This window comes from Misgurnus anguillicaudatus, unplaced genomic scaffold, assembly GCF_027580225.2.
Source record: "Misgurnus anguillicaudatus unplaced genomic scaffold, ASM2758022v2 HiC_scaffold_28, whole genome shotgun sequence".
In the NCBI taxonomy this organism is placed as follows: domain Eukaryota; kingdom Metazoa; phylum Chordata; class Actinopteri; order Cypriniformes; family Cobitidae; genus Misgurnus; species Misgurnus anguillicaudatus.
Genome location: NW_027395278.1, coordinates 5,194,392 through 5,210,887, shown reverse-complemented (window position 1 = coordinate 5,210,887; position 16,496 = coordinate 5,194,392). Strand labels below are relative to the sequence as shown.

General features: G+C 38.2%; 1 protein-coding gene across 1 annotated transcript in view; it reads right to left on the bottom strand.

The window, feature by feature from the left end:
• Positions 1–16,496, bottom strand: part of LOC141362546 (protein O-mannosyl-transferase TMEM260-like) — a 64,420-nt gene that overhangs the window by 17,679 nt on the left and 30,245 nt on the right. Inside the window, exons 4-10 of the mRNA XM_073864785.1 lie at positions 10,002–10,179; positions 9,802–9,915; positions 7,246–7,425; positions 6,089–6,129; positions 2,536–2,622; positions 318–426; positions 32–204 (exon numbers count right to left, since the gene is read on the bottom strand). Of these exons, the coding sequence (XP_073720886.1) occupies positions 32–204; positions 318–426; positions 2,536–2,622; positions 6,089–6,129; positions 7,246–7,425; positions 9,802–9,915; positions 10,002–10,179 (882 nt within the window). The remainder of the gene's footprint in view (positions 1–31; positions 205–317; positions 427–2,535; positions 2,623–6,088; positions 6,130–7,245; positions 7,426–9,801; positions 9,916–10,001; positions 10,180–16,496) is intronic.

Genomic DNA, 16,496 nt, shown 5'->3' with positions numbered 1-16,496 from the left:
GTCTTCATGTGATTGTATGTGCATGGCTTACCTATAGTTTAAACTGATCATGTGTGATATGAGGCCTGCAGTAAGAATCCAGGCCCCTGTGTTCCATATCACACCCCAGTCAAGGTGTCTGTTCAGCCAACACAAGCTCCAGCTCAGACCCAAACCAGCGAGGACACATAACCCTGCATCAGCCTGCAGCCAAAACCGCTCCACCTATTGACATGCACACTCATAAAATGCAAATGCAGAAAATCAAGTGTGACCTAAATATATGACAACATATGTGAAATGTGACTGATTATGGATGTTAAACCTGACTCACTCACCACCCCCAGTAGCAGTGGTTTCTCAATGTCCAGATTCGCTCTCCAGGCAAAGAACACAGAGTAGATGCTAACCATAATGAGTATTAACCAAACAAAAACACAGCGCCCCCTGGAGGTCAGATACATGCAGTTAGTAAGGAAACAGCATGATTTGACCATTACATTATTTTTAATTACTGATAAATATTTGGTCAATCAGGGAAGTCTGTGGTTGTGATTACGTAAAATAAACATACACAATATACTACGCCAATATTCCTACATAGCTGTGGTAGTTTGTGGATCCCTTCAGGACAAAATATGCTGAGATATTTGTCAACACAACTTTTGACCTTACATAAAGTAGGGAAGCAATATAGAAAATGTGTATATGGATCAATTTAATTCATTTCTTTATTTACATGTTACGTAAACATGTAATAAGCAATAATGTACAGTTAATCAGTCAGGTTTATTTTGAGACAGCTACTGCATATTATGTACTACACATAACAGTAAAACAAAATTTTAATTAAAACATGATGGCCAGGCTGTTAGTCTATCCGGTTGTTAAGTGATGACGTAAGGAATACTGTCTCCGGGTCCGAACCTCAACTCATTCCAATAGAGGATATTATTTAAACAGCCGATTAAGGGCACTATTTATCCATAATAGGCATGGGCCGGTTACCGATTTCAAGGTATACCGAGGTTTTAAACAGTCAAGCTTTCAAAACCACTAAAATGTTCTGTGATACCGTTAAGTCATGACGTAAGAAATAGCGTTTCCAGCTCCAAGCCACCACATTTAAACAGTCATTTATGAGCACTATTTATTCAAAGCACACATTTAAACGAAAATTTTACAAACTCACATGTAAACTACAGTCTCAGGCTCCCAGAATCAAAGCAGCAATATATTAATAATTCATAAAAATCCACGTCCATAAATCCATGTCTGGTCATGTCGGATTTTGTTATGGATAAAATTAGGATTGAGTGATTTTGGTAGTTTATCATTATAATAAGAGTCTATTATATCCGTGATTTCTCTATGACATCTGTAAGCAGTTGGACCCCGAAAGCAGCACATGATGTCAGACTTAGAGTATTAGTCAATTTTTTCTTATCCAGATAATTTACTCACCACCATGTCATCCAAAATGTTGATGTCTTTCTTTGTTCAGTCGAGAAGAAATTATGTTTTTTGAGAAAAACATTCAAGGAATTTTCTCATTTTAATGGACTTTAATGGACCCCAACACGTAACAGTTTTAATGTAGTTTAAAATTGCAGTTTCAAAGAACTATAAATGATCCCAAATGAGACATACTGTAAGGGTCTTATCTAGTGAAACGATTGTAATTTTTGACAAGAAAAATAAAAAATATGCACTTTTAAACCACAACTTCTCGTATATCTCCGGTCATGTGACGCGCCAGCCCGACCTCACGCAATACGTCATCACGTCAAGAGGTCACGGAGGACTCACTCATGTGAAACTACGCCCTAGTGTTTACAAGTGTGGAGAAAGAGGACCGTTCCGACGTTGTTGTATGTCGAATGATACTAATTAATGTCTTTGTGTCAGTTTATTTTTTAAAATGGTCCGCAAATGTGCGTTTCATATATGTAACACGTGACCTTTCCACTGCATTACGCAATTAAGTTTCACGCTGGCGTGTCACAGGACCGGAGATAGACGAGAAGTTGAGGTTTAAAAGTTTTTTATTTTTCTTGTCAAAAATGACAATCGTTTTGCTAGATAAGACCCTTATGCCTCGTTTGGGATCGTTTCGAGTCCTTTGAAACTGCAATTTTAAACTGAATTAAAACTGTTACATGTTGGTGTCCATTAAAATGAGAAAAATCCTGGAATGTTTTCCTCAAAAAACATAATTTCTTCTCGACTGAACAAAGAAAGACATCAACATTTTGGATGACATGGTGGTGAGTAAATTATATGGATTTTTTTAAGAAAATGGACCAATCCTTTAACAACCGGATATAAGATGTATAGTAAATGAAAGCGTTTCTAAGCAAAACTACAGCCTTTAATCACATTTGTTCCAAAGACATCTTAGACAAAGACAGATAAAGAGAGGTTCCTTAAAACTGTCTCTGCACATTCAACTGGGATAGGATAGTTTCCCATTTACTGTACATCTCCCAGTGGATTTTTACTGAATATAAAACTAAAGGTCAGTCAATTCATCTATAATATCTGTGCATGTCTTACCTGTTCCTCAAAGAAAGGAGAACGCTTAGCACTGCCAACGCCTGAACTGGAATAGACAGATCATTCACACAGTGATCCCACTGGGCCCTAAGACACAAATTACAAAATTGTCTTTGTCGAGCTGTATGGCTCCATAAAGAACAACATCAATAAGACTTTTCAGCTAAAGAAAAGGTTCTTTATAGTGAAAAATGTTTTACAGATGAACAGAACAATTTTTCAAGAACCTTTGACTTAGTTTACATGACAGCGATTCACCAAAAACTTGTTGAATGTTGTTGAAACAATCACCATTTACACAGATGCACGAAAATGACAAAAACGCTATATTATGCATGCCAGCCAGTAGTTGGTGATGTCACACAATGTCTAAACATTTAATATGCATGTGTATGACATCATTGTTCTCACAAATTTCTGTTTTTGTAGTTTACACAGAGACTATAACAGCGTCATTTAAAAAAACGTTTGAATTGTGTTTGCATTTTCAGGCTCCCGAAAATCAAACTAAATACAACGTTTTCCATTTACAGATTTATGTGTCTTGTAAACGGCCCCTTAAAGGGTTCTTTGGAGAACCAAAAAGGGTTATTTTATTGCATAACTGCAGAGACCCTTAACATTTTTTAATTTACTTGTGTGTATACATGTCTCTTTGATGGACATAGACTCAGTAATCTGAAAACACTGGCATGGAATCATTTATGTGTACATATGAGTATGTGCCCTTAGAGGTCTTTTTTTCAAACATTAAATGCAATCTTGTGACAGCCTCTCTCATCTATCTTTTTCCCAACCCAGTCAATGGCCAATTTCCCTGCTGAAAGAGATACTGCCCTGTTCGTGCTTTAATACCCATCTCTCCCTGACAGCTTATTTAAGCGTTGTGCGAAAGCGAATGTGCAGAGTGTGTGTGTGTTTGAGCTCCTTATGGCAGGTTTATGCTGTGACATGCTTGTTGTGTTTCCCTCTCTCGCTCTCACCTGTCCATCATGCTACAGTATGTGGCATCTGTGGGGGGTGATGGGAACCGGCTGATTGGTACTAGCAGGATGTACTGTAAAATAAGCTCTCTATGGGGGACACCCAAACGTATGATGAGGCTGGGCTTTGGGGACCTGAGTCTCTGGTGATATGTTAAACTAATGTCACAGATCATTTCAACAGCCAGAGTGAAGAAAAAATACAGACTTGTTATTCACTAGGCAAAGTGAGACAAAGATGGTTACATTTCTGTGACGGTATTCATGACATTCCTATAAGTAAGAAAATGTGGCAAAATGGAAAATTATGACCATTTGTTGTGTTTTTAGATTCAACCAGCTGGTCTTTTAATTTAGTTTTAATAGACATTAAGATTTACATTTAAATTTTAAAATCGTCCAATGATTTAAATGACAGAATGCATGTTTATCATTTAAAAACAATACCAACTAGATCATATTTTCTTGCATCGAATGAACCATTCATAGTGCACAAATGCATATTTGTGACCCTGGACCACAAAACCAGTGATAAGGGTAATTTTTTTAAATTGAGATTTATACATTATTAGGCATGTTTCAATAAGCTCTGTAACCGGTAAAACATGATGCTTTAGCTTCTCACCGATTAGATCACTTGCCCACCACAGCACTGTCTTCCACCGTCGTTTTGATTATTTTCTCGTAATAAAATCATTTAGTTTCGTTAGAGAGCAAACACACTGTAAAAAATTCTTTGCTGCCTTAAATTTTTTGTTGAATCAACTCAGTTTTATAAGTCATTTCAAGTCATTATTTATCTTGACTGGACATGAGTTGTTATAATTACAGATGAGTTGTTATAACTTATAAAATGAAGTTGACGTTTTTCAACTATATTTTATAAGTTCTAACAACTCATCTCTTGTCAAGATAAATAATAGTAAGTTGACATGACTTGTAAATCTGAGTTGATTCAACAAAAAAATTTAAGGCAGCAAAGTTTTTTATACAATGCGCAGGGCTTTCCATTGATGTATGGTTTGTTAGGATAGGACAACATTTGGCCGAAATACAACCATTTGAAAATCTAAAATCTGAGGGTGAAAAAATTTAATTAAGAAAATCGCAAGTTCAAAGTCCAAATTAAGTTCCTAGCAGCTGCATATTACTAATGAAAAGGTTTGTTTTAGAGCACTCAAATGACTTACGGCAGCAATGAGCTTGTGGACTGAATGGGGATACATAAAAACTATTTGCACTTTTAAACCACAACTTCTTGTGGCCCCTGTGACGCGCCAGCACGACCTCACGCAATACTTCATCACGTCAAGAGGTCACGTAGGACGCATGCGAAACTACGCCCCAGGGTTTACAAGTGTGGAGAAAGAGGACTGTTCCTACGTTGTTGTATGTGGAATGATACTAATTAAAGTCTTTGTCAGTTTATTTTTTAAAATGGTCCGCAAATGTGCGTTTCATATATGTAACACGTGACTTTTCCACGGCATTACGCAATTACATAAGGTCGCGCTGGCGTTTCACAGGACCGGAGATAGACGAGAAGTTGTGGTTTAAAAGTGCATTTTTTTTCTTGTCAAAAATGACAATCGTTTTGCTAGATAAGACCCTTATGACTCGTTTGGGATCGTTTAGAGTCCTTTGAAAGTCCGTTGAAGCTGCAATTTTGAACTGAAAATATGGGGATACATAAAAACCAAACTTGAATGGGAAATGAGATGGGAACAATGAGAGCAAGTTTGTAGGCGAGTTTCTGGCCAATTTTGTTCACGATTTTGCTGCATACACTCACAAAAATAATGTTTTTATATATACAGGGTATGGAACTGACGTCACCTTCGGCGAAAGTGACTGCGGTTACACCCACTGAGTGGAAAAAAGTAGTTGTGTGATCGACTGTGCTAACAGATTCAACAAAAATTTTGAGCTGTCTTTTTCCAGACTGCAAAAAAACACTTAAAGGAGAAGTGAATCAGTAGCAGTAGCCATATGTCAGGTACGTTAAATTTTGGGATAAAAATCCTATAAAAAAATACACCAATGAAGGAATACTCTTATTCTGTGTAATTGCAAAGTTTTGTCAGTGAGCTTTCAGTAAAAAACATCTATTATGATGAGCCTTGTGTTCTGCAAAGGTAGGATGGTTTAATAGTGTTAGGCAAAACAGACATATACGTCAGAAAAAGCAATGCCCACAGACTACTGGTTGTTTGGCAAGTTGTTAGGGTCGCTGTTAAGGCCAACTAAATTCAATTTAAGCTGATAATATTCAGTTTTACTGGCGGTTTCGCAGCAGCCGCTATGAAAACCAGCCATTTTGTTGAATGTTTTGCCACTCAACAGGGAGAGCTCTGTCGTGGTCACGTGGAAAAGTGACGTTGTTGCATACCTATTTACGGTACAAAAATGTACAAAATATCTTCATGGAACATGATCTTTATCATAATTTTTGGAATAAAAGAAAAATCAATAATTTCGACCCATGCAATGTATTTTTGTATATCTACAAATATACCCGTGAAACTTACAACTTAAAATTTTTATTAAATTTGGAAGTTTCTTATACTCACTTTAACATCTTCATAAGGTCCACATTTGCTTCTGTTTTTGCCTAAATCCAAAAAATAAAACCAAAATATGCTGCATTATAATAATACAAAGGGCCCTATCTTGCACCCAGCGCAATTGACTTTGTCAGTGACGCATGTATCATTCGTATTTTGCACCGGCGCACAGCGGGTTTTTCCCTCCATAGATGCACGTCGGCAAACTAGGGTATGAACTTGCGCTCCCTGGGCGGTTCAGCTCAAAAAAGGAGGCGTGTTCCGGCGCAAACCATCCCTGATGCTATTTTGCAGTTTCAAAAAACAATTGCGCCACGCCACTGACCAAAAAAAAACTAGTCTAAAGTCAGTGGCGTGCTGCGCGTGGTTCATTACGCTATTTTAAGGGCGCATGCTTGACCATAATGTATAGCGTCCACAACGCGCACACACTTTGCTTATCTAATCTACACAGATGCAACAGTTATTTTTGCAAATCATAAATTGTTACAATAAAAAATATTAACACATGAGATAAGGGAAATCATAGTGGTGAGCATTGTGGTGATAGTTTTTATTTATTGTGTGGCTGCGTTAAAAAATTCTCATGCAAATAACGATTAAAATATTTTCATAAGTTTGTTGTGTGGCTGTATTACGTTTATTTTATGTAAATAATAATTAAAATGTTTTCATAAGAAACCTTAATGTATATGAACAAGAACGTGGGTCTCCTCGGCTGCGAACCGCTCCTGGCGTGCGCCTGGTAAATCCGTCATTATAATAGCAACCCGCCATGGAACTTGCGCCCTTGCGTTTAAAGGGAATGTTGGATAGCGTTCTGATTGGTTTATTTGACGTTGCGCCCAAACCACACCTATGAATAATGAACCTACTTCAGACATACCCCTTATTCATCTGCGCCTTGCGCAAGAGTCATTTCTCCCGCCGGGAAAATAGCAACAGCGCCCAAGATCCGCCCACAAAGTCACTTGCGCTTTGCGCTTCGCACTTGCGTTTCAGATTGTTAAAATAGGGCCCATAATGTGTATGTATAGTATTTTGTATATAAATTATGAAAATGCATAAAAATGCTTGCCGCTTGAACTTTTAATCTTACAATCAAAGCTTATAATAAGAAAGCAAACAAACAAATTAATAAAGGACACTGTATGCATAGATACCAGACTGAATGTGCCATATTCGGTTCTGAGGAGGTGTTTGAGCAAACCACTAAGTGACGTCTGGTCTCCCCAGCTCCAGCGAGCTCTGTTCAGATAAGAGGAAATAGGCAGGTAGATGTAGGGCACAAAGCCAGCCAGGAAACACGTCCCCAAAGACACAAGATCAGAAAAGGACAAACCCTGTGGGTGATACATGTCACACATGTAACTGAGAAATGTTTAAATTACCAAATGCTCAAATTTACATACTGATGAAATTACTAAATTACTAATTTAAAGGGGACAGAGAATGAAAAAATTTTTTACCTTGACTACCTTGAATGGTAGTCTACCCACATTCACGAACATACAAAAAGTGCTAAACATGCTAAACATCTCAGTCTCATAGAAATTCCTCTTTTAGAAATGTCAGCCAGAAAACAGCCCAATCTGAAAAACTGATGCTTATGACATCACAGGCATCTAACTGCCCTTCCACTTTAAAATAATTGGCTACATTTTTTGAGTGGCAGCAAAGTCAGCCAATCAGTAATGAGATTGCAAGTTAAGCCACTAGGGGGAGCCAAATAGGTGCAAAACCACATGTTTAAAATCCCCCACCCTAATAGAGCTTTCTTAGAGAGGTTTTTAGGAACCTTCTAAGGCAGGGCTATTCAATTGGCGGCCCGCGGGCCAAACCCGGCCCCCCAGGTAATTTGATCCGGCCCTTTATGTAGTCTGTAAAAAAGACATCTCTAGAATAAATTTAGTAAGTTAGAGAACGGGCCGTACAGTTACGAGTTGATGCGCGTGCGTCTGTTTCATACAGCATGAGCTGCAGAGCGCGAGTCACGTGACTGGTGCGAGCAGCTGTGTCACGTGTTTATATTCGCGCTTTGGTCTCCCCCGCTCGCGCCCGCGTCTCAAGATGCAATAGCTGACAGTGGTGAGCTAAGAGACCGGTCTCTATGGCTGTTTTAACTTTATTTGTTGTATTTCCAGCTTAAAAACGCTGCCTTTTCCGACAATTGTTGTCTGATATGTCAGCTCAATGACTTGCTTATCCACAATGACATTTACGTTAGATGTCTTAATAAAGGAAACTCGTTGAAACGATTTTGTGAACTAGACAAAAAGTTTCTCCAAAATTCAAAGCAGACTAAATGCTCAAATATTATGCGAGTCAACGTTCTCACACAAGAATGCAATTAAAACGAGTTAATCGCTCAGAGCCCAGCACCTGCACCACTGTATGTGCATCGCGCTGACAAACATACACCTGATTTCACTCCTCTTGCGAAATCTAAAAACATATTCTGTCTTATTCGAAGCTAGCCTAATGTTTGCCAGTTATTAAGATGGCGGTTGTAGTGTAAATATGGCTACTGTAATAATTAGCTTTGACAAAAAACAGCATAAAACAATTATGTTCCATATTATAAACTGTTTTGTTATGTGTACTTAAGTGAGTAAATAAGTTAAATTCTCAATGAGTGTGATATGGATCTTATTTACCTATTTAAATGTAAAATAAAGCTTACATGGGCATTTTACAATGCACTTATGTTGTTATGCAAAATTTAAAATATTTATTAATAACATATGAACATGTCTGGATGTAGAAAATCCTACTTAGACATCTAACAATGCACTTATGTTGTTGAATGCAGTCTGAAAATACATGTTTGTAGAAAAAGCCTATTGTACAATGCACTGATTTTGTTTTTATGTAGTTTCAGAATATAACATTAGTATGTTTAAATGTAGGAAAATGTATATCTCCGTTACATCACTGTTATTTCTCCGGCCCCTCATTTGTGATGCTTTTCATGAACTGGCCCCCACGAAAAACTAATTGAATAGCCCTGTTCTAAGGCATTACAGACCCAAACAAAAAAATGTTTGTCTACATGTCACATCACAGAACAAGGATAAATACTCCGTTCAATCATTCTATGTCACCTTTAAAAAATTATTTAAAGGGGCCATGGCATGAAAATCTGACTTTTTCCATGTTTAAGTGCTATGATTGGGTCCCTAGTGCTTTTATCAACCTAGAAAATGTGAAAAAGATCAACCCAGTAACTTAGTTTTGGTAAACCATTCTCTACAAGCACATGAAAAAATAGGTAGTTGAAATTTGACTCTCCTTATGATGTCATAAGGAGCTCTTATTATAATAATACCACCCCTTAATCTGCACTATCCAACCACAGCACTGCCATTTAGTGCAGAGAAAAGCACAATTGAGTTTTAATTGCAACAAACCACCATTATTGTGATCAGTGTTTGAATTTCAGCAGCTCATTTGCATTTTAAAGGACACACCCAAAACGGCACATTTTGCACACACCTACAAAGTGGCAATTTTAACATGCTATAATAAATTATTTATATGGTATTTTGATCTAAAACTTCACATATGTGCTCTGGGGACACCAAAGATTTATTTTACATCTTAAAAAAGTATTGTGCCATGGCCCCTTTAAGGTTAGACTACATACAGTATTAATGGCATGAATGAATCTACTAACAAATACTGATAAATCACATATCTCAATGATTATCAATACTCACATTATGAAAGTATAGGTCCAGGAGGGCCCAGGGAATTATGACAATAACATATAAGATCAGTGTGTGCTGGTTACACAGGCTCAAACCACAGCACAGCGCCCCCCATAGAGCAAACTGAGAAAATGCAAAAGAAAAATTACTGCACCTGACAACCAATTTCAATAAAAAAAATAAAAAATGTGTATGACTGGTTATATTACCTTCTTCTTCTGATTAACACTTTCTGCACAGTGGAAAGATGCAGAGAGGGAAAACAGGGCGCCCACAAACAGGTTATTAAGAGAGAAGACTTCAACCATTATTGACCACTGCCATACCAGCCTGGACACTGCAAACAGTCCACTTGCCAGGATAGCCCCTGGACCGGGTCCCGACACCCTAAACAGACAGAAAACAGTGATGGATTTACTAACCAAATCATCCATATACCTCTAAATGCAATTACACACTAAAGAAAGTTTATACAAAGGGTGCATCTCAATCAGCTCCCTGTAGTCAAGGTACTGATCATTTTAAGGGCTGTCTCAAATGTAACAATCTTTCTAGTGCACTGGAGCATCTGTTCCTTAAAAATTCACTTACCTGATATCACACCTCTTCTTAAAGGGCGTTTTGCAGGTAAAATTTTTCAACGAATTTGTGCAATTTGCTTGTTGATAATAAACATTTAAACTGTTATCCATTGTATTTTATGTTGTTGGGTATCACAAAACCCGAAAAAGTATGAAAAAGTACAGCAATTTGCAATGATTCTCCTTTCCCTCACAACGCACTGTATGACGTCACGCTGGGGAGAGAATTGACCAAAGCCGCCTTGACACCATTGAGAATGACTATAGAAAGACGAGTAAAGTACAGTTCTGATAGCGCAGATAATAGATAAATACATACATACATACATAGATAGATAGATAGATAGATAGACAGATAGACAGATAGATAGACAGATAGACAGATAGATAGACAGATGGATAGGCTAGTATAGAGAGATAGGCAGACAGCCAGATAGCAACGCTATATCTTCGTGTAGAAAGTAAACAAACAATTAACATACTCGTGCATGCTGGCTTGAGGGGGTCCATGATCCTGCCTGAAATGCGATCTTCAGCACAAACGGTTTTAGGCAGCATGTCTCAAATCCTGGAAGGTGAGTGAAGCACGTCACGTCTGTTCGCGGGGACCAGCGACCCAAACGCACTCACTTTCTTACAGCCAGTAGCGAAATGGCAATCGAGAGAGTCGGGACTTTCCCGGTTGGCTGATCTGATAATAGCTATACGTTTCGAGTTATATTAGCAACACCGTCTGGCGGCGTGATGTGCGGCCGGTTCCCGCAGCCCGCTGGTCAAACTGTGCAGCCTTTCTGCTCAACAAAGTATATAAAAGTGCTCAACCTGTTCGACAGGTCCAAACATGTACAGGATTTATAAAAATACGGTGATCAATGAGCGGTTCCTCCTCAAATGGCATAGTCTGTCTTGATGTAAAAAGCCGCCGAACGCCTGTTTATTACAGTATGTATGCGGTCGGATCCGAGTGTGCTGCAGCTGCTGACTGCTGCTGCATATAAAATGATTGTGTGATTCGTTATAATCGCATAAACAATATAACAAAGCATCCTTTTATTTCACAAAACAATATATTTGAGATATTATTTGATAGACTAGTAAGTGTGGATTAAGGATGTTTAAAAATCTCTAACCTGGTGGTCAGGACATGAATGGATCAAATCAGCAGATTTGCGAAGTTTTATTTATCTCCACATATATCATAAATAATAATTAGCATGGTAACTTTGCAGTATAACACATTATATATTTCCTACGATGTATATATGATTTCCAAATTATATACGTAAGTATTAAACAGCAATAAATGTCTCATCTAACTCTATGGCTCTGGCTGAGTCTTTCTCCACTTCTCCCCAACGTGACGTCATCGCAGAATTGCGTTAAAAAAACCGTTAATACCAAAAACGTAAAAAAGTGGTCTTTAAGACCATTTTTGAGACATTTTAAAAATTATACACATATCTTGAGTGATTGATGTACCCATTAATCGACAGTGGTGGTTAACCTGCAACACACACTTTAAGCTCTCTAACCAAAAAAGCCAACTCAACGAACATAATACTTTAAATTTGAAGTCGATTATTAAAGCTAGTGCCTATTTAAAAATTTGCTCAGACATTTTTGGAAGTCAGATCTCAGGCGATAAGCAGACGTCAGTGCTTGTGTACAGAGCACAGCCTCATTTTGACAACTTATGAAATCTCTGTATCTGTGTTTAATGGTCAAACATGAGATATGATGTGTGGTGATATCTCACAATGTCCATTTATAATGTCATCAAAAAATAAGTCATCAAGATTGCCAATGTATAGTGAGCCAGGGTGCTTACCCGAGTCTGTGTACATGAGCTACTGATTCTTGGCCAAAGGAGATGGGAACTGATTGACACCCAAAATGTTTTGTTGACAGGATTTCAACCCAAATTAGTTTGAAACGGAATATAAAGTGAACTGGATTTCTGACCAAAAATGGTCCAAACTGTTATTGGTCAACAGAGGATGTGTGCAAAAATTGGTTGTCACAAGGTAAATTGGTTGTCAGAAGTAAAATTTTCTCACATTCAGACCAAATGATGAAATGTCGCTTATGCCAGCACTTCATCTAAACGCAATTAAAATACACTTGAAGAACCGCTTGGTTGTTTCTACCTAATCGCTCAGTTGAGCCAGTTTAATGTATTTATTTGGGTTATTTTCTCAGTCTTGGGTAGTTTCAGTGTAACCAAGTCCATCTGTAGTGAAAATCAGGTTTGAAAATCAATTTTTGTTGTTTATATGTCTATGTGCTGTTTTTAATATGCTTTAAGACAAACCATGTGCAAATTCATCCATTACCACCATTGCTGAGTTTATTCATGAAATTGGAAACGGTCTCATTCACGCGGTTTGAAATCGACTTTGTTTCCTACGTCACAAACACGTAATCAATCACATCAATACAGTTTAACGTGTGGATCAGTAGTTCGAGTCATAGATATTTTGTAACTTTAATCATATTTTGCAAATAATTTGAGTGACATACGTAATATTTCATTTATTTTTCTCTGCGAGAAATTGTTTCATCTGCTGACAGTAAAATGTTAATTTTTTTTATTTTGACAAAGCCAAATAAAGGTAAACTGATACAATTTTTGTATACCCTACATCTTATATTTGTTATACCCAATCTCTCTCTCTCTCTCTTAGTTAGAGAAATATAAATGTGTAATTTACATTTAGAATTTACCGTTATGGTAAATAGCTATGACACGCTTCAGCTGCAACCAATCGGATGGCATAAACGTTCTGCGGCAACCAATCGGAAGGGGGAAATTCTGCTTGAGAGAAGTCCAGAGAATGCATTAGCGTATCAGAGCATCCACTACACTTTTTCTGTAGCGTTGTTTAGGGGTGCACCAATATATATGCCGATGATGCTTGCTATGCTTCTCAATGAATTACGGTGAAATGCCGCTACATCCAAAAGCCAGGGGACGCTCTCGTGCAGAAACTCAATATGCGCTGAAGACGAAGAACCATACACATGCAGCTATGACACGCAGCTCCAGGAAATGGCTTAGGGATATATTTATATTGCTGTTCTTCAGACCTTATCAGGTAATTTCATATTGTACATATATGGTAAATAAGTTGTACTTACCGACAAATCTGTGGTACTTAATTTTAGGTATCTACATGGTAAATAACTGGTATCATTACTGTACTTACCAGTGGTAAATGCTTGGTAGTTATTATGTAACTCTAGATAAGTACTGGGTAATAACAGATACATACTTATAGTGTAGGTATACTGTAACTAACGAGAAACATTACTGTACTTACAAATAAATGTACAATTTAAGCATTTTATTTACAGGCAAGTTAGGGTAAATGACAGGGATTTATAGTGTACATATATGAAAACTTACACAATAAGTGTGTACTAGTGAATGTACCCAGTAGTTAATGCGTATGATAGTCAATAGTTGGGTTTGCCTGACAGTGACATGTATATGATGCTATATCTTAGGCGTTAGGTCCTATGTAATAACTGTGTAAAAAGCATCACTTTATTTTACAGTCCTGTTTCCATGCAGTTACCATGGATGTACTAGTGAGTGTACACAGTAGTTAATCTATACGGTTATTTAATGCTTGGTTTAAAGGACAAAGATACTAAGTCTGAGTACCAAAATGGCACATCAGTATGTCACGGTGATCCGTGTCATGTTTTGTTTGTGTCTCCGATTACGTCACCTGGACAATTCATGAACTGATTCATCACACCTGTTCCGTGTTAAGTACTGTGTATTTATACTGCTGTCTGTTTCTCACCTGTCGCCGGATCATTGTCATTGTCATTACGTTCATGTCTGTTCCTGTGTTCCATGTACTGCGTGTTCCTGTGTTATGGTTTTATTCCTCGTGTTTTGTTTCTGTTCATTTTATATTAAATGTTATTTATTTCATGGTGAACCCTGCGTATGCGTCCTACTTCCTGTCTCTCCAACCCTGTCGTGACAGAATGATCCGGCCAGACTGGACGCAGCGGGTTCACGGAGGGCGGCTCCCCCAGGAGTTTCGTCGAGGGGGAGTAGTGACATCGGGGTTCATTCTCCACCAGCCCCGATGTCTCTTGGGGACCACCGTGAGCGATCGCTCGCTCCTGCGGGCCTGCGGGAGGAGGATCGGCCCAGGCGGTCCCCCAACGGTTGAGTCGTCGTCGTCGACGGTCCCTCGGAGGACCACCGTCCCGCTCGTAGGGGGATCCGGAACGGACCACGCCCGATCTTTTCCCCGGGGTGGCTACCGAAGTGAGGGTCCCCATTTCCGCGAGGGGACGGGAGATGACTTCCGGGGGGCATCGGATCGTCGGCGATTCCCAGGAGGGGGGTAATTCGTCTGCCTCGGTTCTCGGAGCGATCGCTCCGGTTCTCCTGGCGCAGTCCGGCCCACCGTCCTGTTGGTTTCGTCCCGGCGGCTGCCGGCAGCGCCAGGGTCCTCAAGCCCTCCACCCCTCCCTTGGACTCTTGCTACCAGACTTTTGTGTTTGTTTTTGTTCATGTGAGTGTCTGGTAGCCACTCGTAGAGGGAAGGGTCATGTCACGGTGATCCGTGTCATGTTTTGTTTGTGTCTCCGATTACGTCACCTGGACAATTCATGAACTGATTCATCACACCTGTTCCGTGTTAAGTACTGTGTATTTATACTGCTGTCTGTTTCTCACCTGTCGCCGGATCATTGTCATTGTCATTACGTTCATGTCTGTTCCTGTGTTCCATGTACTGCGTGTTCCTGTGTTATGGTTTTATTCCTCGTGTTTTGTTTCTGTTCATTTTATATTAAATGTTATTTATTTCATGGTGAACCCTGCGTATGCGTCCTACTTCCTGTCTCTCCAACCCTGTCGTGACACAGTAATGTTTGTTCTTAGTTATCATATACATATGGTATAAGTATAACTTACACTTGCCTGCAGGTACCACACACTTATCGTGTATATACAATTTGTAAGTACAGTAGTGTTTCTCGTTAGTTACAGTATACATAAACCATATGTGCCAGTCATTAACTTACACTGGCCTACAGGTACCACACACTTATCATGTATATACAATTTGTAAGTACAGTAGTGTTTGATATTAGTTATCATATATGTACACTATAAATACCTGTCATTTCCCCTAACTTGCCTGTAAATACTAAATACTTATATTGTACATTTATTTGTAAGTACAGTAATGTTTCTCGTTAGTTACAGTATACCTACACTATAAGTATGTATCTGTTATTACCCAGTACTTACCTAGAGTTACATAATAATGACCAAGTATGTACCACTGGTAAGTACAGAAATGATACCAATTAATTAAAATGTAGATACCTAAAAGTAAGTACCACACATTTGTCGGTAAGTACAACTTATTTACCATATATGTACAAGGTAAGTACACGTACTGTAACATAAAGTGCAACCGATATCTATTGTCCGAGGTGGTGCGAAAGAATGGAAATGGGGGCTAATTTGCATATTTATATCTATGTTTCGAGCTGTACAAATAAGTAGAGGCAGGGATTAATTTGCATATTCATTGATCTGTGTATAATAAATGAGACAAGGATGTAGAGTTACACTGAAGCTGTTTTAAAGCCTGAAGAAATTACTGTGACAGGAAAAACTTTTATATATGATATGATGCTTGAAGATGAGTTTAAAGTGATTTTTGACTACAGGGGAACTTTAAAACATCATATAAAACCATAATTAAAATCCAAATCATTGTCTAATCGTATGGATAGCTAAAGCAAACATGTAATACAATGATATTCATCATAATTTGGATGACATGTAGCATTTATCGTTTTTGAATTTGCTCTCAAATTGTGAGCGTAAGGAATATTTTAAATTACGCAGACTAATTGTTAAAAAGAGTTTAAATCCATTAATTGAAGTGAACAGTTTATGTTGATTTTTAAACAATTGATTAAAAGCACAGCAAATTTTTCTGAATATATCATCACATTCGATATTTCACCCAGTCCCATGTAACAGCAATAAATGTCTAACCTGACCCCTATGTAAAATAAATAAATAAATCAGCAGCAACAGACAAACCCACCCCACAATTTTTTAATGGTAATTAA